Source organism: Phascolarctos cinereus, unplaced genomic scaffold (assembly GCF_003287225.1).
Source record: "Phascolarctos cinereus isolate Bilbo 61053 unplaced genomic scaffold, phaCin_HiC Scaffold_726;HRSCAF=1367, whole genome shotgun sequence".
NCBI lineage: Eukaryota > Metazoa > Chordata > Mammalia > Diprotodontia > Phascolarctidae > Phascolarctos > Phascolarctos cinereus.
The window spans coordinates 244,042,818-244,066,206 of record NW_027556098.1 but is presented as its reverse complement, the minus strand read 5'-3'; the positions used below and the strand labels follow the sequence as shown (position 1 = coordinate 244,066,206).

The following is a 23,389-nucleotide window of genomic DNA, read 5'->3' as shown; positions in this document are numbered from 1 at the left end:
GTCAAACTTGCTCATCTGAGAGGTGAAGAAATTAAGGCAAATGGAAGTTAACTTGCTTATCCAAGATTGCATAGGTTGAAAGTAGCAGAATTTTTATCAAACCAGGCACTTTGACCTTTAATCAAGTATTCCCCCCCCACACACACATCTTAACATTAGATGATTTTTGGAAGCCACACTTGACTCTACTTATTTTATCTCCCCTAATGGACTGTTAAGTTTCTGGAGAAAAGGAATTGTGTTTTACTCATTTACTCATTTGTAACATCTAATTAATAAATGTTTATTTAATGTAGAGTTAATCCTGATGACTAATGGATAACCACCTTTATGCTGCTCCAATGAACATCCATCACCCTCCTATTTCTCTACCATACTACTCCCCACTGCCTGACCAAGACTACTGAAAAACTGCTAAAAAGTCAAATGCCAAGCATACAAATTGGATTACTTCCTTTGCTTTTTAAGATTCCTAAAGTCATGTACATGGGGAATATCCTTACAGCATCCTTTTAAAAAGCATGCTTTTAAAAAATAATCTAACTACAAAGACATGCTGGTAAATACAAGTCAGTGTACTGAATACTTTTCTCAGTACTTATTTATATACTTCTCGTTCCTCATAATAATAATAATTTAAAAAAATAATGTATTATTAAACTTTTATTCCAATACTGTAATGCAGTAGGTGGTATTATAATTAACATCATGCAAATGGCACAGCTCAAAACTGATGCCTGGAAGAAAAAGACCAGGAAGTATTCTGGTCAAAAGGAGTTTCATGAGTTGTAAAGAATAAAAATGATATAACCTGGTTCCATTGCATAGACATATATTAGTCACTATGTCAGACAGAGATCTGATAAGTTACAGGAAAGCTAAACGCAGACTGAATAGGTACCGTTTCTTTTTTGTACCAGATACCCTGATCCAAGTCTAGTGTCTTGTCAGTGAGATGAAGCAATAGTTACAAACAGAAAAAAATATTAGACCCTAAAGACTACAGCTCTACTTTCTTTTATTAGAAAGATCATCACACATTTTTCATTGTTTAAAGAAAATTATTGTTTAATAACAACTTTTCATTTTATACAAAAACATTGCCATTCTTCTCATGGCTAGAGGCTTACAGGCCTATTTGCTGGGATGACATTTTTAACTTGAAGCAGTAGAATTCATTACACTGAAATCCCATTATGACAAAATAATGTGTACCCACCATTAAAGCTCACAGTAATGACACTGGCTTGTTGAATTAGAGTTGAAATAATGAATGGGTATAAATTTTCTCCATTAAGAGCAGCTGTAGAGAAACATGGGGACAAGAAAGCAGGAGACATTTTGGGAGTTCATAGAAGTCACATTTTGGCCATATTTTTCCTGTTCATAGACGTCAACCTTAGATTGTTCACCTTGCTTCACTCTGAAGAGAACTGAAACTCCCTAACAAATGTTTTAATAGCAAGAAGTGTCACATGCAATCCTATGTTACATGGCAGGAACCAGGAGCTAGGAGTAGGATATCCCAACAAAGCTTCCCTGAAAAGCCTACAATACTTCATTCTGAAAGCTGATGGCTTTCAGGACTGAATGTATATTGCAAAACTATTTTTGTACTCATCAATAAATTTCACATGCTAGGAGGAAAGTCTCTTTTCTCCGTAAGCATACATCATTTGCAGATGTTTGTTGATTCCGTAATTTTAAGTTTTCTCCAAAAAAAGTTAGATAACATAAGTATTAAAATTAGGTTATTTTTAAAATCTTTTTTTAAATTTCTCAAATGAAAAGCTAGTAAAATAAATTTACTCTATAGTGCTTCATAATGAAGGGATTCTTATTCACTAGAGGTGCTAGGTTATTTTAGTATGAAGCTCAAACTGAATATTTTCTTTAGCAATAACAAATATACTACATACCAGGAACAGAAATACTTTAGTAAAATTAAAAGAAAACTCCTTTCAATTTCTTCATTTCAACATTTGGATTTAGGGGAAAGAGACAAAAACAAGAAAATCAAAGCAGCACTGAGCTTTGGCATAAGAACGAGCAAGAGGCATTTGCCACCTGGCTAATCATTTCACATAAGGTATAATGAAATACAAAAATGAACACATTTGAAATTACAAATATAATAATCAAAGGCGAAAGAAACACATTTCTCAGTTAATGTCTTATTTTAGGCTAGAGAGAGTCTCTGAATTGCTAAATCTAGAAAAACCAGTACCTCAGGATTTCACATAGGCATGAATTGTACTGATTTTCAACAAGGTATGAAGGTATGTTACTCCCAAGATGGTCACAGGTTTTTTATATTACTTAGGGTCCAGGGGTGGGGAACCCCTGACCTAGGCTAATTGAACCCTTCTGCTACACTAATTATATAGGAATGTTAGAAGTGGAAGGAATCTTCTAGGAGCAAACATAAGGCATCTTATATTGTCTATGGATAAGGAATAGTGATGCATGACGCAATTTAAGCAGTTACAATGTTTATGTTCAATAATCCTAGGTCTGCCAATGCTCCAGCTATCTATGTTACTATTCTTAGCACCTCATCAATAGTCTCAAGTCTACATGGCTTTTGAATTTGTATAACTCCTCCTCCAATCAGTTAAATCTACCCCCCTCCCCTATTTTTTTTTTTAAAGAACCATGGCTTAGCTTGTACAGGCCACCATTTTTAAAATTTGTCTTGGAGTTATCTGGAAGAAGCATATCATACTGAGAAGTAGAAGTGGCTGAAGATGAGTGTGGAAAAGATGCAGCAAGCACACCTCTGTGATTGCCTTCTGGTACGTGAAGCACTAGGGTCTTTCCAAGAGTAATACAATCCAAATCTCTCAGAATCCAGTTCTTAGGTGCTGATTTCAGGAGTGCTGTTTGGGTTGTTCCTCATCAATTTTTGAAACATGACTGTTATTAAATTACTCCATGCTTACCAAAGAGCCTGGAGTTCAAGAAGGCTCCCTTAACATGCCCAAGATTGGTGCTACAGAGAGGAAAAACAAAATCATTTAATCCTTGTTATGCCAGTCGTCTATCACACACACACACACACACACACACACACACACACACACCCCTTGAAATTCACAGAAAGCAAAGTATATATCATTTAAAAAATGTATTATTTAGGGACATTAAAGATAAATACTAAAATACAATTCAGGAGAAACAATTATTTTGATGCATTCTTAGAAAAATGCCTATGAAAACAAAGAATTTACAGTTTACCAATGAAAGGAGAAATAATAAATGGTTCATACTGCAAAAACTAAGGTATGCTTAGTGTGTTTTTCCCCAGAATTATATTTAACTACTTTTTTTTCACAGCTTAATTTTTTAAACTACATTTCATAAGATTATTCAAGAAGTATATCTCACTTCTCATTTTACAAATGGGGAGACTGAAGCTAAGAAAGGCAAAAGGATTTTCTGAAGGTCACAGGTTTGGGAAACAACAGGGCTATTTTTTGAGCCAAGTCCTCTGACTACAATCCCAGTAATTTTTCTACTCTAATACGTTGTCTTCTATACTGATATTCACTAATCATAGTTTATTTATTAGCAATTCTTTGCATTCTAAACACCATTTAGCAACATCATTGATCCAATATGTTATTGCCTATTTTGCAAGGACTTCCCAATTGTTTTCTTAAGCTTTTTCTCTTATTCTCTTGCGAAAAAAATCAGCATTTTCTCAATTCTACATACATTTAAATTAAGCAATATCTTGGTTAAATTAGAGTGATGAGATTTCTTTATTTGTGTAGGATAGCCAGGTTTGAGTCTACTTCAAACACTAGAGCAGTTACCCTGAGAAATGTTCTCCTTCTATCAGATAACGGGTTAGTAATTTGATGACTGTGTAGAGTCTGTGCAGCCCCTAGAGGATTAGAAATCATTGTGATATGCTGGAAAGGAAACTGAAGTAGAGTCAGAAGATCTAAGTTTGTATCAAGTCCTGCCAGTTTTAATTGTATAAATGTGAGTGAGTTAATTAACCTCTCTGAGCCTCAGTTTTCTACTTTGATGAGACTGGAAAAAAATAATCTGTAAGGTCCCTTTTTCAGCCCTAGAATTTGATTGGTCCTGTTCAGAGAATGGAAACCCAAATTTAGCTAAAATGTGGTGGAAGTGCTACTGGTAGATAAATGAAAAGAGCAGCATTAGACAAGTCTGCCAATGAAAGGGAAATGTAGCACCATTGTATACATGTGGTGATGAAACAGGGGTCCTCTGGAGAGAATATAGAGGTGACTCAAGAAAAAACTTATTCTAGATTGGGTCTCTTCTCATCCAATCACAAAAACCAAATGGCAAGTTCAAGCTCATATGGCACAGCCATATTTAGATTCACTACTCTTGAATTTCAAAAGTCCATTGCTTAATTAGTCCATGTTGCCTATTTATTTTAATATGAAGACCATGTCCCTTGATTTCATATCATCTGACAGATTCTAGTCTAGAAGGAACAAGAGAAGTCATGTAGCATAATCCCCCCATTTTACAGAACTGAGGCTGGGTATTAAGTAAATTTAGAAGGCAGCCCATCCATTGTTCCACAGTGCATCTTTTGAGATAATTGAAAACGTAAAGCAAAATCATGATGTAGTGGAAAGAGCATCAAACTTATAACAAAACCATTTAGTTTTGAGTTCTGGCTCTGAAACAAGCTATGTGACCAAAAGCCAGTCTCAACTTCTCTGAACCTGTTTCTTCACATTTACTTCAAGATTTCCATCATGTAACTGTTTTAAGTCAGGCTCCACATCATACAGTTCAATCAAGGTAAGCATGTTATGAGACATAAAGTACTATATATGTAATCTTTCATTATGTCAAATCTACTGGCAAGCTAGGGAGAATCAGGTCTGGTTTATTTCTCTAATTAATAATGAAGTCACAACCAAAAAACTTACCAGGCATTTGTGATGTTGTGAATGGTTCTGACCCAAAGCAGAGCTGTAGTAGTGAGAAGGAAATCTTGAGACTTTTGGCAAAACAGATGAAAAATTAATTGAAAAACTCTGATTTGTTAAGGCAGCGGCTTCATAAGAAGGAACAACTTTGGCATAATATCTGACAGACTGATCAGGATGTAAAGAATTAAGAGAAAGCATTTCAGTGGGAATAATCTTATACATATCACCAGCAGCATTTTGTGAGGTGGAGCTAGAATGACCTTTAATAGAAAAGAAAAAAAATAACTCGTTAATGTAAACAACTAAAACTCTAACCTTTTCTATTAAAAAAAATTATGGTTCATTTTCTTTATATTATGCCTCACATTTTTCCCATTGGTACATTTAAATACCAATGCTACTCAAAAGGAATAAAGGGCATTAGAGAGATCTCTCTGCCTCTCTAGAAATCTTATGAACCTTAGGAGGGAAGCCTTCATTGGAATAAAGATTAAAGAAAGGAAAAAAATGCTATGGTAGGGGGAGTATACTACAGACATCCATGTGAGCAATGGGAAGTAGATGATAAGCTCATGACACAGTTCACAGAACTGCCATGGAGGCAGGATATAGTTGTGATGGGAGGCTTTGACTCTCTGGACATCTTCTTAAAAATTCTTTAACTTGTTTTGCTGATGGGTTCATATTTCAGAAATTAGAGGAAGTCATTCTATTATTGCTATTGTATAACTTGATTCTAATCAGTTAAATGGGGCTTCAGAATGAAGGGCAAATGATCAGAACCTTGGGAAGCAATGACTATACAATACTCAACTTTGACAGATAAGAAGGGAAATGCTGGTAGAGTCAGAAGTTGTACCTTTGACTTTAGAAGAGGAGATTTTTTTCAGATTTCAGTGACATAATAGGTAGGGTAAAAGTTACCTCAAGAATGGTGGGAGGCTCTCAAGAATGAAATTATTGCAACACCATTACAATTTACTTTGATGATGGTGAAAAAGTGGGGGTGTTTAAAAAGATGTAAAGGAATGGACCTTCACCTGAAGAGGTTTCTAATGGAATAACTAAAAGCTCTGTTGTATTAACATTTTTAATCAATGATTTTTACAAAGGAATAAATGGTATAGAGGGGAGGCACAATGGTGTAGTGGAAAGAGCACTAGCTCTAGAGTCAGAATACCTGGATTTGAATCCTACATCTGACACTTATTATATGTTTGACTTCGGACAAGCCATTTAACCCTCTCTAGGCTTTAGCTTGCTTGTTTATAAAAACAGGGAGTTGTGCTAGATGGTTTATATATCCCCTAAATCTATCATTTAACTGTAAGCTTTGCTGAAGCTGGGGGCAGCTAACATTGTATAATAGAGTCAGAACACAAAAAGATCTGGAGCTGTTCCAACAAAGTCTAATGGGTAAACATTATAAGGCATCAGGAAAAGCTTCCAATTAGTGTTATACAAAAATGGAATGGGCTGCATCAATGGAATAGTGAATTTTCTCTAATTTTAGGTATTCAGAGACCAGAAGACCATTTATTTTTAATAACTGAGCAAGCATTTATGAAGCATTTCACTATGTGCTAGACACTTAAGTAAAAAGAATCAAAAGGTCCCTCAAAGTTCTTCAAGGAGCTTACATTTTAATGGGCAAGACAACACATAAAAGACACAGGCAAAAACAATATAAAGTATTACAAGGGCTAGCTTTACATGGAATGTGGTGCTTGCACTGAGTTTTGAAGAAAAAAAGGGATTTTGAGTAATAGAAGTGAGGAAGAAGTACATTCTAGATATAAGATATGGTAATAGGAAATGGAATGTCATGAGGAACAGCAAGAGGTCCAGATTGACTGGCCTATAAAATACTGGAAGGGAAGTAGAAGCTGTATAGTTAGTTAGTTAGTTAGTTTTGTCCTTCTTTTTCGAAGAGGACCGAAATGACATCACTATGCTAGAGCCAAGTCTTAGTGTGTCTGACTGTGGCTGATCAGACCAATACAAGCTCAGAATGCTCTGCCACAGGTCAGAAACAAATAGTCTGTGTAAACCTTTGGGGGATTCTCTAAGTTTGTGTATCTTGTGTGTCTCTTGAGCTACTTCAATTCTGCTTTGCTCATAGAGCACAGCACCTTCTCTGATGTGGGCATGCCATGCTGTGTGGTCCTGTGCCAGTGTCTCCCATGTCACACAATCAATTCCAAAGTTCTTGAGACCTCGAGAGTGTCCTTGTATGGCTTCTTCTGACCACCATGTGAACGCTTGCCCTGTGTGAGTTCTTCATAAAATAGCCTTTCTGGCAAGCATATGTTTTGCATTTGAACAACATGGCCAGCCCATTAGAGTTGAGCTCTCTGAAGCAGAGTTTCAATGCTTGGCAGTTTAGTTCGAGAAAGGACTTCAGTGTCTAGTATCTTATCCTGCCAGGTGATCTTCAGAATCTTCCTAAGACAATTCAAATGGAAGTGATTAAATTTCCTCGCATGGCGCTGGTAATCCTGTCCAGGTTTCACAGGCATACAACAATGAGATATAGGTTTCAGAGAGGTAGTGAAGGGCTTCAAGAGCCAAAGAGTTCATATTCAATTTTAGTGAGCAAGAATTGTTTCATTTTTTGTATTTGTGTTGCTAGTGTCTAGCATAGTGCCTAACACATAGCCGCTGGATAATAAATGCTTGTTGACTGAATCTAAAGGCAAAAGGAAGCCCACTTAAGTTTATTGACTAGAGGAATGACATGCTCATGCATAAGCTGCTGGAAAATAATTTTGGCAATTATTATGGAGGCTGAATTGTAGTGGGGAGAGATTTCAGGTAGGGAGACGAATGAGGTTATTGCAATAGCCTAAATAAGAAGTGCTAAGGGCCAGAACTAGGATGGTAGCCAAGGGAGTAGAGAGAAAGAAACAGAAGGGGGAAAAGATGTGGAGGTAGAAATGCCAAGATTTAGCAACTAGTTGGATTTGTGGAGGGAGAGATGATAAAGGGTTGTGGATAATACCATGGTTACAGTCCTTAGTGACTAGAAGAATGGTTTGTCCTCAGCAGAAACAGGGAAGTTCAGAAGATGATGAGTTCTATTTCAGACATAGTACATTTGCATTGTATATTAAATATTCAATTAGAAGTATCTAATAGGAAGGTGGAAATGCATAATAGCAGCTCTGGCAAGAGACTGGAGCTAGATATATAGACTTGAGAATTATTTGCAGAGAGGTCATAATTAAAAACATACAAGCTGATGAAATCACTAAGTGTATATATGTGTGTGTGTGTGTGTGTGTGTGTGTGTGTGTGTGTGTGTGTGGAGAGACAGAGAGAGAGAAGAGACTTGGAGTACATCTACAATTAGGAGGTATATGAATGATGAACCGGAAAAGGAAACAAAGAAGGAAGGATCAGGGAAGTAGGAGGAGAAAAAAATCAAAAATAGTGTTTATGCAAATCCAGAGAAGAAAGCATATACAGGATGAGAGGTAGTCAATGTATCCAGTGCTACAGAGTAGTTGAGAAAGATAAGAATGGAGAAAAGGTCATCAGATTTGCAATTAATAAACCATTAGGAACCCTGGCAGAGAGCAGTTTCGAAGAACATTGAAGTCTGAAGGGACCACAGAGATCATCTAAATCCAGCTCTTTATTTTATAACTGATCAAACTGAAGCTTCAAGAGGAGAAGTGACTTGGCTAGAGTTTTACCTGATATTATAAGATCAAGATTGTAGAGAGATCATCTTGTTCGATACCCTCATTTTTCAGATAATGAATAAAAGGCCGAGCAATGATGAGTCACATAATAGTAATAAAGTTAAATTTAGAACCCAAGTCTTTTGACTTCAAATCCAATACTCTTTTCACTATCAATCTTTCAGGGATACTATGGTTTGACTTCATATTTGGAGCATTGATTTGACTAGAAAGCCTTTGAGGCTCTATCAAACTCAATGATTCTGAGCAAAATATACACCATTAAGGAACTCCACTTACTAGCTATGCGATCTAAGTGAAAGCACTTGACCTCTTGGAATACCATTTTTAGCTCTGTAAAAACAGGGCAGATATTTACACTGACTTTTGTAGGGCTTCTATAAGGATCAAGTGACAATGAATCTGTGTTTATTTAACATCAATGTGCCTGAAAGTTAAACCTGAGATGACATTAATAGGAGAAATGAAGAGAAGGGATTGATCCTCTGCATCTTTGGACCTTTATACATTCTCAAAAGTAGAGAAAATAAAGGCTGGGGATAATCTAGAATCTCAGGCATCATCTACTTAAACATGTACCTGAGTAGGAATTCCCTCTACAAGATCCCTGGCAAGTGGTCACAGTCTCTGATAAAAAAACTTCCAGTAATGAGTAAACCACCACCTGTTGAAGCAGACCTTGCCACTTTTGGCCAGGTCAGATTGTGTGGAAGTTTTCCTTTACATCAAGCCTTAATCTGCCTTTTTGCAAATTCCAGCCATTGCCTATAGTCCTGCTCCCTTGGGTCATGTAGGACAAGTTCAATTATTCTTCCTCATGACACCCCTGTAAACAGTTCAAGACAGTTATCATTTCTCCCCGAAGCCTTCTCTATACTAAATCTGTTCCTTCAACTTAATTCTCCTTTCACATAGTTTTCAGTTCCTACACCACCCTAGTTACCCTCCTCTAAATGAGTGCTGGCTTGATAATGTCCTTCACAAAATGTGGCACCTAAAACTGAACATGCTATTCCCCATGTCATCTGACCAAGATAAAGTCTAGCTGGACTATCACCCCTTTTACACTGGAAACTATTCTTATCAGTACAGCCTAAGATGGAATTTACTCTTTTAGAATCTACTGATTGATAACATTTGTATCAAATCTTTCAGATCTTTTTTCCATCTTGATTGCTGTCTGGCTGTGTAAGTCCATCCTGGACTTTCACAGTGGACTCTCTGAACTCAACTATAGGACTTTTGTGCTTATCTCCGTAACATTTCATTTGATTAGATTTGACTCGTTTTAGCCTGTCAAAGTCTTTTTTGTGTCATTATCTCACCTGAGTCATTGATAAAAAATGTTGAAAACTGAGCCCTGGTCAGATTCTTTGGGACATTCTACAAGAGTTTTCCCTCCATTGCCAAGCTGACACCAGCACTACCCCTTGGCTCAAGTCTTTGAACACCAATTTCAAAACTACACTCATTGCTCTATCTTTTCCAAAAAGATAGGAAAAATTTTGTGAAATGTTTTGCTAAAATATGTGTATGATAAATCTATGGAATTATCAGTCAAAATGGAAATTCACTTGGTTTGACTTAGCGTATTTTTAATGAAATCATAGCAGCTCTGATTGTAACCTATATAGCTTTCTAAATAATCACAAACCATTCCCTTAATGATAAGTTCTAGAATTTTTCTAGAATTTAGTCAAAGTTAAGCTCATTGATCTATAATTTGAAGAGTATAAATGACCTCCCTCTTTTGAAGAAGTCTCCATTTTGAAATAGGGACAATATTTGTACTTCCTTAGTCTTGTGACATCTCTCTAACTCTCCACAATTTTTTGGAAGATTACTAACAGAACTTCAACAATTATACCCATTGAAACACCCCATGTTATTTGTCTGGAAGTGGGGCTTGGACTCAGAAAAAGCATAGTTAGGTGGTCTCTTGCCATCTTCTTATTTATTTTGGAATTCACTTTCCTGTTAACCATTTTTTTGTGTTATCCTTTGTGTCCAAAAATCATTCTCTTTGGCAAAGAAAAGAGAAGCAAAATAAAAATTGGGTAGTTCTGTTCTCTTACTGTCATCATCATCATCATCATCATCACTGACCCATCTATATCAATAAACAGTTCCATTCTTCTTTGAGTCTCCTCTTGGTCCTAATATAGCTAAAACATTTTTTGCTATTATTGTCCTTGGCATTTATCGCTAGCTTTGAAAGTTTTGAGTCTAGAACTCCTGATATTTTTTATTTATATTTAAAACAATGATCCATTTTGTTTTGACAATGAATACTTCTAGTACCCAAATAACCCCCCTTTAAAAGTATATTCCTTTGTCCCTCAATTATTATTAACAGAAAGACTTTCCTTCAACTTTGACAGTGAAGGTATCAATATTGACCATTGCATTTGACCAGGATCTGTTTTCTTTTCATGTTAACTTTATTTACATAGTTGAAGTCATTGTGTGTATCATGCTTTTGGTTTAGTTCTCTTCATTCATCATCACTTCAAACAAATCTTTCCATTTTTCTTTCAATTCTTCATATTTGTCATTCCTTACCATGAAGTAATATTATATTATATTCATATATCCTACTTTGTCCATCTATTCCCCAACAGTAGGGTACATATTTTGCTTCTTTTTGAAAAAGAAATAATGCTGCTGTGAATATACATGGGTCTTTTTCTTGCTCATTATATAGTCCAAGTAGTGGGATCTCTGAGTCAAACTTTATGAAAAATTTAGCAATGTTTCTTGCACAATTCCAAATGCTTTCCAGAACATTTAATCCACCTCACAACTCCACTTGAAGTTAATGAGTATATTATCTTCCCACAGCCCTTCCAACAATGAGTTTTGCCATATTTTAATATCTTCATTAGCTTATGGTATTCAGCAATAATTCTGGATTCCTTAAATTTCCATTTTCTCTGATTATTAGTGATTTTAAACAATTTTAAGGAGGTGATAAAATGTCTTCTTTTGAAAAATTTGTTCATATCTTTTGACCACTTATCTACTGGGAATGGATCTGAATCCTAACATATTTGTTTCCTGAAACTATTCTTAACAGATGTTATGACACTCATATTCATTATCAGTTACCTGCCCTTCTTCCATTTATGCCTTTTAAAAATGATGGCTTCCTTTTGCAGCTACATCATTCTCTTTAGACGGTACCTTTTTTTCTTCCACACGGAACCGATATAGTTAGAATTTTATTCTTGGGAGCTTCCTATCCCTGGTGGACCAACTTTGGCTATTGAATTTTACATCATGAGATATTACCTGTTCTTTATCTGAACTCTGAAGGCTACTCTCCCCTAACCTAAGGTGTATGTCAGACTATGGCTATATTTCCTCTCATTTTCTATCACTAATTCTAAGATGAAATGGTTACTTGCCTACTAGGTTTTCATCATTTCTGCTTCAGCTACCAGTTTCTTCTTGTGGGTTAGAATTAGGTCTTGAACAGCAGCTTTACTCATTGCTTCAACTACCTTATAAAGATTTTCTTTGTCCTAGACCTGTAATTTTATCAGTACAGGGGACTCCTGGCATCTTTGCCAACTCTCTACCTTTATTCACCTGTGTATCCAATCACTTGTCAAATCTTGTTATTTCCACCTTCAAACATCTTTTATATCCAACCTTGTCTTCTAATTTGTATGGTCACAACCCTAATTCAGACCCTTATTTTTTCTTGCGTGGTCCTTCTCTTCCTATCTCAAGTCTGTGCCACTTTAATCTGTCTTCCACATAGCTGCCAAAGTGCTTTTCCTAAAGCATGGTTCTGATCCCATATAATTCCTCTATTCAATAAAATCCAGGGGCTACATGTTACTCCTAGGGTTAACAACTCCTGTTTGACATTTAAAGCCCTTTATAACTTAGCCCCAACCTACATTTCCAGCTTTATTACTTTTCATCCTTTTGTGCACTCTATGATCCAGTCAAACTGTCCTTACTGGTCCTCATACACACTTTACTTTCAATCTCCATGCCTTTGTAATGTCTGTCCTCCAGACTTGAAATGCAGTCCACTCTCACTTCTACCTCTTCAAATGCTTAATTTTCTTCAACTCAATTCACCTTCTACATGAAGACTTTCCTAATCTCCTACCTACTACCTCCTATCTCCTAATACCCTCTCACCTCCTGCTTTCCACCCCCAAAATTAAAATCTCCTTGTATCTATTTTGTATGTTTGTGTGTATATATATTTGTATGTACATACATACTTACATATTAAGCCCTACTCTACTATATAAGCTCCTTGAAGGCAGAGACTATTTCATTTTTTTTATTCCCAGTGCCTAGCATAATGCTTGACACAAAGTAAGTACTTAATAACTGCTTATGGTTTGATGAAAATTTGTCTGTACCAATACTGGTCAGCAATTCATTTGTAAGTTAGTCTTACTGAATTGCCTGTGTCCCTGGAAAGGTAAATGACTTGCCCATCATACGGCTAGGACTTCTCAGAGGCATGACTTGAACCCAGGGCTCCTTGACTCCAAGAACAGTCAGTCCTCTAGTATGTCAAGCTCTTTCTCTTTAAATAAATCATTATCATTAAGGCAAATGAAGAATTCATCAGTGTCTCTGCTTTTGGTAGAGTTCCAACAGCTGAAATCAATAAACCATCATACCTACATACCATGTTTATGATTTGTTTCATGAACTTCTCATCTATTTCCTCCTTTTGTCCAGCTAGTCTATAGCATATTCCTGTAACAATACTACTGCTTCTGGGTTTCCCCCTCCCTAATTGACCTTCACTTAAATGCAATTTACTATATTATGTTCCTTTCTGATTTGTGAATATTCTCACATATCTTTTAAATATATGCTATTCAACTGTCCTCTCATCTTTTAAAAATCTCTTCTCAGACTCATAATCACAGAATTTGAGATTGGAAGGGATCTCATGGTTTCTAGTCCAATTCATACTCAGAAGGTATATGTACACGATAAAACACTTAAATGATTTTATTCCTCTTCTAGTCTTTCCTTTCCTTTCCTAGTATATATTTAGCCATAAGTCCTATACGAGGTCCAGTCTGCCTTCTTGCTTTAGGATCTCTAGTTCACATCTTTCATTACCCCAAGTTATACATTTGTTTACACATGTATGAGACAAGTTTAATATTTCTATTGCGCTTGTTAGTCATTCTCACGGCAATATGCCTCTCTGCCTTGTTAAGGGTTTAGTCATCAGGCACTGTTGAATGAAACTTGATTTATTTATAGTGGGTGTCCTGCCTTTTCTGGTCACATGGTGCTAACTTGCCCAAAAGCCCCTGCTTGGCAATAAGAAGATTCCTATCAAAGCCCCAGTACAAACAGAAGTTGCCACTGCTATTACCTTGCAGAGAATAGTTACCAGACATTTTGCATGTCCTTTCTACCACTTCTGTCATCTTTGGATGAAAACCTCACATATGGTGAATAAGAAGCAAACCTGAAGGAAATTTATTTAGCCATGACCTGAGAAGGGTCAATTTTGCATCAGTAGTGAACAAATTATTATACTTTTAAAAAATAGAATCTCAGAGCTCTAGAAGGGCAGAGTCTAAAAATAATCTATTTCAACCCCAAATTAAAGCACAAATCTCCATTTATATAACAACATAACAAATAGACATCCAGCCTCCTTTGAAGGCTCATTGTGACAGAGACCTCACTACCTCTAGGGGTAATTATTTCTACTTTTAGGCAACAATGTTGAGCTCAAGGTTGCCTCAATGTAGTTTCCTACTCTTTGATCCATGGCCTGCAGTCTAGAGCTAAAGAGAATAAATTTAACCTCTTTTCCATGACAGCCCTTCCAAAATTAAAAGACTGCTATCATTTTCTCCCTATTTTCTCCAGGTTACACACCATTAGCTTCTGTAACTGTCATTGTTTGACAAAGTTTTGAGATTCCTCCCCATTCTGGTTGTTCTCTTCTAAATATACTCCACTTAATGCCCTACCATGTCATTATTTGACATGGTTTTGAATCTGCTCTCCATTTTGATTGTTCTGTTCCAAATATGCTACAGTTTAAAATCTTCTTTAAAACATGGCACCCAAAACCTAGTACAGCAATCTAAATATATTTTAATCAGGGCAGAATATAGTGTGCAAATAATCTTCTTTATATTGGAAAACATACTTCTATTAATGAAGCCTAAGTTCATATTCAATCAGTTCTACATGCCAATTATATTATTATCCTACTCACAGGTCTCCATCTTGACCAGAAGGATATTATGAGACACTTTTAGAAATGACTTGTCGAAATCCAGATACACTACATCTATCTGTGGCAATTCTACCAATCCAGAAAAGAGAAGGAAAGAAAGACAGGAAGGAAGAAGGAAAGGAAGGAAGGATGAAAGGAAGAAAGGAAGGGAAGAAGGAAGGAAGGAAGGAAGAAATTAAGGAAGGAAGTCTGACATGGCTTTTTATTAATCAATCCATGCTGGGTCACTAGTGATCTATAAACTCCATGCTAACTAGTAAATAAAATACACAAAAAATCATGCTAACAATTTAACGCCATTATTTTATATCACATAAATCTGTCTAGTGCCCTCTGGCCATTACTAATTAGGAAAGAAGAGTGATGCTTTCCATTTATTTCTCACTTGAAACACAAATATTGACAATTTGTACAAGAAAATTATTTTTAAAAATTGTCTCACATGTATTTGCACAAAGTTAATTCTGAAACACCTCCTTGAACGTGATCAATTTGAATGTTTGAGGCTTTCAAGCAATAGTCCTTTATATGATTCAAGAGTAATATATATACGACAAAACACAAAATAAAACTATTATGGGTAGAAATGTTTCAAAATCTATGTACAATAAAAGAAAATGTAGATGTAGAATTAGGTAACAGGTATAAGAAACAACATTGAACTTAAATTTGTGGGGTACTAATGTTTATCTGATTTAACTATTTTAGCAAAAAAACAAAAAACAAACAACCCACCATTATCAGAGTCGGACACTGTATCAAGTAGATAAACCATGATTTTTCAATTCTTCAATCATTTAAAAAAGTCTCTTAAGAATGTAAATAATTTAGGGGTCAGCTAGGTGGCACAGTGGATAAAGCACTGGCCCTGGATTCAGGAGGACCTGAGTTCAAATCCAGTCTCAGACACATAACACTTACTAGCTCTGTGACCCTGGGCAAATCACTTAACCCCACTGCCTAGCCCCCCCCCCAAAAAAAAAGAATGTAAATGATTTTAATTAAAAGAAAAATAGGGTCTTTTTGTCCATTATGACAGATGTAGACAAATGTAGGAGAATACATATTACAGGAAATAAATAGGGAAAATAAGAAATCTTGGAATATGATATTCTAAAAGGCAAAATGAAAGAGATTACAACCAAGACTAACTTGTTCTCTAAATTATAACTGAGTATAATTTTACGGAGGAAAAGTAGATTGTAAATAGAGAACTTTCAAGCATTCCAGATAAAAGAAGAACAATTGAGTACAGTCTTTGAAAAACAAACACAGGCAGATGGTTGACATAGTGTGTAGAATGCCTGGCCTAAAGTCAGAAAGACCTAAATTCAAGCCTGGCCTCAGACACTTAGTAGCTGTGTGTCCCTGGGCAAGTCACTTAACCTCTGTTTGCTTCAGTTTCCTCATCTGTAAAATGGGAGTGACAATAATAGTGCCTACCTCTCAGGATTGTGGTGAGGATCATAATATTGGTAAAGTGCATAGCCAATGTCTGGCACATAGTAAATATCATATAAATGTTGGCTATTATTATTATTACATGAAGCAGGACATGGTGTAGTGGTGATGGAGGATTTCAATTATCAAAGCATCTCTTGTAACTCCCTTTCTGATAAGAGCAATGAATAACTTCTTGACTTGCCTTAGTGGTAATCTTCAAAAGGTGGAGGAACCAACAAAAGGAAATTCCATTTCTAGACCTGATTCTCATTAACAGGAAGGAATTGGTTGCTTACGTATAAATAATGGGAATCCTGCGGAGAAGTGACTTCCCTTAGAATTCATGATGGAAATGGAAAGGAAATCTGGGCATTGTTGGAAATGTACCCCAGATTTTGGAAAAGTATAAGGTTCAGAAGAAAGACAGGCAAGATCCTATGATGTAAGTTAGCCCAGGAGGGATGGGAGATGCTTAAGAATGAAATTCTGAAGACACAAAAGGAAATAATTCCAATGAGAAGGAAAGATGGCTGTTGTTTGAAAAGACTTATGTGGATACATAGAGAACTAACTACCCCACTCAAATCTTAAAAAGAAATGGAGGTAACTAAAGATGAATATGAGTAAGTTATGTTCCTATTAAAATAGCAACAGTAATGCTAATAAAACTAAGGACAACAAAAGGGTTTTTTTTTAAAAAAGATAAAGAGATAGAAAAAAGAAGATCAAAGAACAAATAAGAGAGTGGAAAAAATAATTGACAGCACAGAGCTGCTTAATTTATATTTTGTTTCTGTTTTCTCTGTCAAGAATAATAATTTCTATACTAGAGATGATAGAACAAACATACGAGTAGAGAATTGGCATCCAAGATAAGGGGGCAGTAAAGGAGCACCCAGCTTCTCCTCATGAACTACCTGGCCCAGATGAACTACGTCGTACTAAAAGAACCAGCAGATGTGATTACTGAGTGACTATCAATGACATTTGAGAGATCACTGAAAAAAGCGAGGTATCAGAAGGTAAATGTTTTTCTGATTTTCAAAAAAGGGAAGACAAATAAGTCCGTAAACTGTAGGTCAGTGTAAATGACTTCCACACCTGGGAAAAATCTAGAATGGATCATTAAATACTGGTGAACACATAGAAAAGGAAGTTATGATTTCAAAGAACCAATGTAGTTTCATCAACAATAGATCATACACACTAACTTCGTTTCCTTTTTTGTAAAAAAATTACTGAACTAGTAAATGAGAGAAATGTTGTGGACATAGTTTATCTTGATTTTAGCAAAGGCATGTTTAAATATCTCATGCTAATCTTGGGGAGAAGATACAGAGATATTAATTAAAGGAGAATAAAACGAGATTGCTTCAGAACTTATTGGATAGCTGATATCAAAGAGTAGTTGTTGATGGTTCAAAGTCAGCATGGCAGAAAATCTCTGGTGGAATACCCTCAGGGATTTGTTCTTGGCCCTGAGCTGTTTAACATTTTTATCAATGATGTGGATAAAGGCCTGCATGAATAGCATGCTCATCAAATTTACATATGACATGAATATGGGAGATTTAGCTAACACACTGGATAAAAGAGTTAGAATCTAAAAGCGTTTTGACAAGCTAGACTCTGGCCACTAGAGTATTGGAATTAACTTAATAAGATGAAATTCATTTTGTAAAAACATGAAGTCTTATTCTTGGGCACAAGAAAATCAACTTTCCAAGTACAAGGTTGGTGAAGCAGGATTAGATGGCAGTTATTCTGAAAAAGATCTAGGGGGTTGCACAATAGACAGCAAGCTCAATATAAGTCAGCAACATGATGTAGTAGCAAAAAAAAAATAATCTAATGAAATTTGGGCTACATTAAGAGCCTCTAGGAATAGGGAGATAACAGTACGACTGTACTCTGCCCTTATCACATCCCACTTGCAGTATGGTGTTCAATTCTGGGCAGAGGGATTTAAGAAGGCTACTGATAAGCTACAAAGTATCCAGAGGATGTCAACCATGCTGATAAAGGGCCTTGGGTCCATTTCACATGAGTTTTGGTTGGCAAACCTGGGCATGCTTGGCCTGAAGAACAGAAGACTCAAGAAGAACGAAATATCCGTCTTCAAGTAAGTGGAAGTTGTGATGAAGCCAAATTAGGCTTGATGTTAGTAAAAATCTTTCTAACAACTGAAGCTATCCAAAAGTGTAATTAGTACCTTGAGGACAAATGTAGTGGGTGATGAGTTCCTCCTCCTTAGAGGTCTTCAAGCAGAAGCTGGATCATCATATATTATAGTGGAGATTCCTCTGTTGTATGAGTTGGATTAGTAGGCTGTTGGAATGTCATCCAACTCACAAATTCTGTACAATTCTTTTGCAATTCAGAACAACCTGGAAATATTTTTTGGACTAAAACAGAATGAAGTAAATAAAATCAAAAGAACATTTTATATGATACAATACTGTAAAAGAGAATAACTTTCAAAGACTGAAGAATGGAACAATGCAGTGACAAATCACTACTCTAGAAAACTCAAGATGAATGATACTTTCTACCTCTTGAGAGAAGTAACAGACCAGTCATAAGAATGAGAGACATGTTTTCAGACACAGCCAATGGATGGATTTCTTTTGCTTGACTATACTTATTTATTATAAGAGAGGATTTTTATGGGGAGGAGGGAGAGTTGGAGGAGAAACGAGAGGAAAGAAAAAAAATTTTAAAGAGCCTCAATGAAATATTTTTAAATACATAGAACTTTACAGAAGGAAGTTCAGAAGAAGACACAGAGAAGTGGGTCAGTGTTGATTCTCTGAAATATTCCAATAGATCTATGTTTGCACTAATTATGGAGTTTCCTCCAAAGATGCAGATTGTAACTTATCCATGCTAGCCCATACTATGTAGCTCTTGTTGATGTCCTCCTGAAAGTTTGCCATCCAGCAGGGGTTCTTAACCTTTTTGTGTGTGTCATGGACTCCTTTGGAAGTCTGACGAAACCTACAAATCGTTTCTCAGAAAAAGATGTTTTTAAATACACAAAGTAAAATACATAGGGTTTTTTTTCTTCCTTTCCCACCTTTTTCTCCTCTTTTCTTTTTCTACATAAGTTTATAGAGGAAAACAATTACTCTGAAATAGTTTTCAAAATTTTTTTTCAAAAGTTCAGGGAACCCAGGTTAAAAGCATTTGTTTTAAAGAGTGCCACCCAGTATGCTAGAAGTCTTCACTTTCTCCCAACATCATGAGGGTACGAATAGGGCACTCTAGCTGTCTACCTGTTATCCCTAGTTCTTGTCAAACAACTAGCCCATTTCTCCTTGTCATAAAATTCCTTGACAGCATGCTTTACCCGAGTTCTTCAGGGTTTCTCTTTGGTTATATGTTGCAGCCTGTTCATACCCACCATGCACCTCTCCATTTCCCTCTGGTTGATGATCATCAGGAGTACTGAATATTTCAGAGCCATGGCAATGCCAGGAAAATATGAGTACTGAAAAGATGAACCATTGCTGGTCCATGTTGGTCCTGCTGCATTAAATTTCATGTATATTTTAAAGAACAGCTGTATGTAATAGAAATATTCAGTTTCATATGTAATCCCCCTTTCTAGTTTTTGTTTTGTGTTCAGAAATATTTATGTTTTTAAACTTCATAATAAAAAATAAAATTTAAGAAAAAGTTTAGCTGTGAAGAGGAAGAGAGGAATGAAAGACCTAGATGATGAAAAAAGGAAAAGGCAATGTTTCTTAAGCATTTGAAGGATAAGTATGTTTATAGATAGATGGCAAGGAGCCCAAAAAACACCATGTTAACTCTTACCATAGGCCCAAATTTTACTTATGTGCTTCCATTTAAAATGTTTTAGAGATGGAAGATACCTTTGAGGTTATCTAGTCCAATACCCTCATTTTACAGAATGAGAAATGACTGAAAGTGACAGAGCCAGGATTAGAACCCAGATCACCAGATCCCTAGACCATGGCTCTTTCTATAAATCAACAACTCTTTGGCATCTCCATAATAACCAATGTTATAACAGATGATGAAAAGAAATGAGATAAATTTTTATTTGTTGGAATAATTTAATAGAGCCAGAAGGCAAAGAATATACAAGAGAACCCTTCAAGGATCTTCTAATTATTTCCCAAATTATAATTCATTATTATCATTTTTATATATTGGTCATAGATAACAAAATTAGAGCATGAAAACCTAAAGCTAAAGGGTTGGCAGCAGAACCTTGTAACCTGAGTATCTATTACAAATGAAAATAAAGCAATTGGGGTCTGCAGGCTTAGATTCAAATCACGCCTCTGACATGGACCTTCTGTATGACCTTGGGCAAGTCCCTTTGTTGTCTGGGCCTCAGTTTCCTCATCTTTCATGTGTAGGGTTGGACTGCATGGCTTTTGAGGTCTCTTCCAGTTCTAGATCTATGATCTTATAATCCCTTGATCAAAGGAAAGAGGGCCTCATGGGTGATCCTCCTAACACCTCTCATTTGAACAAAGGGCCATCCATAATTTGCCATTCATGCCAAACTTTTCAACCTTATCTTCAACTACTCCACCATTTCTCAACACAACTTCTGCAAACACTGCTACAGCTAGTCTTAATTCCTCTTTTTTCCTTCCCTGCAACACATTTCTAGTCAAGGTGAATGCTACCATCCTTTCTTTTTTTCCTCTATCTCTTGAAATCATGACAATTCTTCAAGCCCTGTTTTGTTGACTCTAAGTATCATTTCCTTCATGAAACATTTTAGGACAATTCCTACCTACACTGGGCTGTTTCGTCTGTACTCATTATTATAATTACTGTCACATAACTTTGAATCTTAATATGTACTATCTTGTATTGCTCTCCATTTATCTAAGGTATTTTCCCTTACAGCCAGCTAACCTCCCTGATTTAAGGTGGAGGTGACTTCTGTATCCCCCATAGAAGGATGCTGGGTACTTAGCAGATGCTCAGGAAGAAATTAAATTGCTTTCTCATATATGATATGGGAACAATTTTTTTCTAAGTTCTTCCTTTTACTAATAATTTGACTTTATTTTAATTGTTTAAGGAAGAAAAAGAATATAACTGAGATCTGTAAGGGTTTTGTCTGGTCTGTTCTAACATTTCCTTTGGGAGATTATGTTGGAACATTATAATCAGTACTGAGTATGGTAACTCTCTGAATACCTCAGGCTTAAAGCATTATCTATGGAAAGCAATTTTAAAGAACTGATGTTACTTTAGATTTTGTGCAGGAACAGATATCCATTTATAATGGGGGGTAACTGGCCAGCGAGGCCTCATTACTAAGAGCATTTGCAATACTAGCCTGCTATCAAAAAACTGGCAGGGGCAGCTAGGTGGTACAGTGGATAGAGCTCTGGCCTTGAAGTCAGGAGGGCGTGAGTTCAGATCTGGTCTCAGACACACGACACTTACTAGTTGTGTGACCCTGGGCAAGTCACTTAACCCCAATTGCCTCACCTAAAAAAAAAAAAAAAAGGAAAAAATGGTAGTTTTTTTCTTTCTCTTGTTTTAGGTTATATTTGCAAGTCAGTTTTCTCACATGCCTCCTTACAAGTCAGACCAGTCTCTTTGCTATAACTTTTGTTTATTTGAATGTTTTATGTACCAATATGTGTTGTATTACTGTCTAGTATTAGTATTGCATATAACATAAGAAGAATGGATTTTATATCACTAAAATGCTGGTGCACAGCTTGTAAATGCTTGCCTTCTTAAGAGATACTTGTGAACTGCAAGTTCAAAGGCTGTGATTTCACTTCTGGCCTAGAAATCCTGAATAACCAGATCTGAGTACTTAGTCCCTTTTGGGGTTCCTATACATGTTTGGTGCTTACCTAACCCTACTTATCCTGTCATTCGATAAGTTTGGAATTGTATTTGGATATCCCATAAAGTGGAAGGAATCCACTGGGGAAATTTCAAGTGCCCTCTGTCTCTGGGGTAAATTTATCTGAATCTCTCTTGACCTCAAGATGGATTCTCTATGTATTTCAAGTTTCTCTGGAAAATTTTTTGGGGAGTACCCTATGTTGAAGAAACCAAGAAGAATTTTGCAGAATTAAACTCAGTTTGTGAGTGTGGGTCCAGAGGAGGGGTAAGGTGAGGGCTTGATGAGAGAAGAAGAGTGTCCCAATTCCTCCTGGACCAGTGCCAATTTGCTTAGACCTTAGTCTCTGACTAAGCATCAAGCCAAATTGGTTTGGTTTATTACCTGAGTGTAAAATCCAGTCAGCCCTACATCCCTAATCCCTATAGGTGGAATATCACATATTCTAGCAATCTCTATAGGATACAAGTTTGGTTTTTTTTTTCCTGAGTTAATCAACTAGGGTTTTTTTGCCTTTTTTTGTTTTTATTGTCTTTGGGTTATGGAAGGCCATTTCTAGTTTCAAGACAAGCTTTCATTCTGTACTAAGTAAGCTACTGATAAACACTGTAAAATACTCTTTATTGAATCTGTACAACTCTGTATTTATGGCTCATTATGATTGTTACCTATACATACTGGCTGTTTTGAAAGTCTTTCTTATATGGCACAGGGGAAGTAAGTGAGGAAAAAAAATGCTTATGCCTCCATGGGACACCAGAGAATTAATCTGGATTTAGCATATGGACAACGTGTTTAAAATATATCCAGGGTGATTTAAGAAAAATGGTAAATTTTTAAATGGAGCAAAGAACTGGCCCATGAGGGCACAGTCCTTCAAGCAAATGCGATATCTGCCCACTGTCAACCTTCATGGAGGTACGGTAAGCCTATTTCCAAAAATGCATGATGGATGGAACTTTTCCTAGATTCAGAGTAAGTGCATACATACTCTGCTTCCTGGTGGCTATTGTGTGGTTACAGAAAACCTTTTGATTAGCTGCTGGGACAGAACTGATTGTGCACACAAAAGGTATCTCTTTCTCTTTTCCTTGGAGGCTTTCCAGTGAGGAGGAAGAAAAAATATTGGAAGTCTTTGGGTTGGAGAGAGGTAGTAGTAATAATGGCAACGGCTACTGCAGTCAACTGCCTCTTCCCCCTA

At 36.2% G+C, this 23,389-nt stretch overlaps 1 protein-coding gene across 1 annotated transcript in view; it reads right to left on the bottom strand.

The window, feature by feature from the left end:
- Window positions 1-1,040: 1,040 nt before the first annotated feature.
- The window catches only part of SOHLH2 (spermatogenesis and oogenesis specific basic helix-loop-helix 2), a 64,232-nt gene continuing 41,883 nt past the window's right edge, over window positions 1,041-23,389 (bottom strand). The window contains exons 10-11 of the mRNA XM_020978723.2: window positions 4,926-5,188; window positions 1,041-2,992 (exon numbers count right to left, since the gene is read on the bottom strand). Of these exons, the coding sequence (XP_020834382.1) occupies window positions 2,972-2,992; window positions 4,926-5,188 (284 nt within the window). The 3' untranslated portion in view covers window positions 1,041-2,971. The remainder of the gene's footprint in view (window positions 2,993-4,925; window positions 5,189-23,389) is intronic.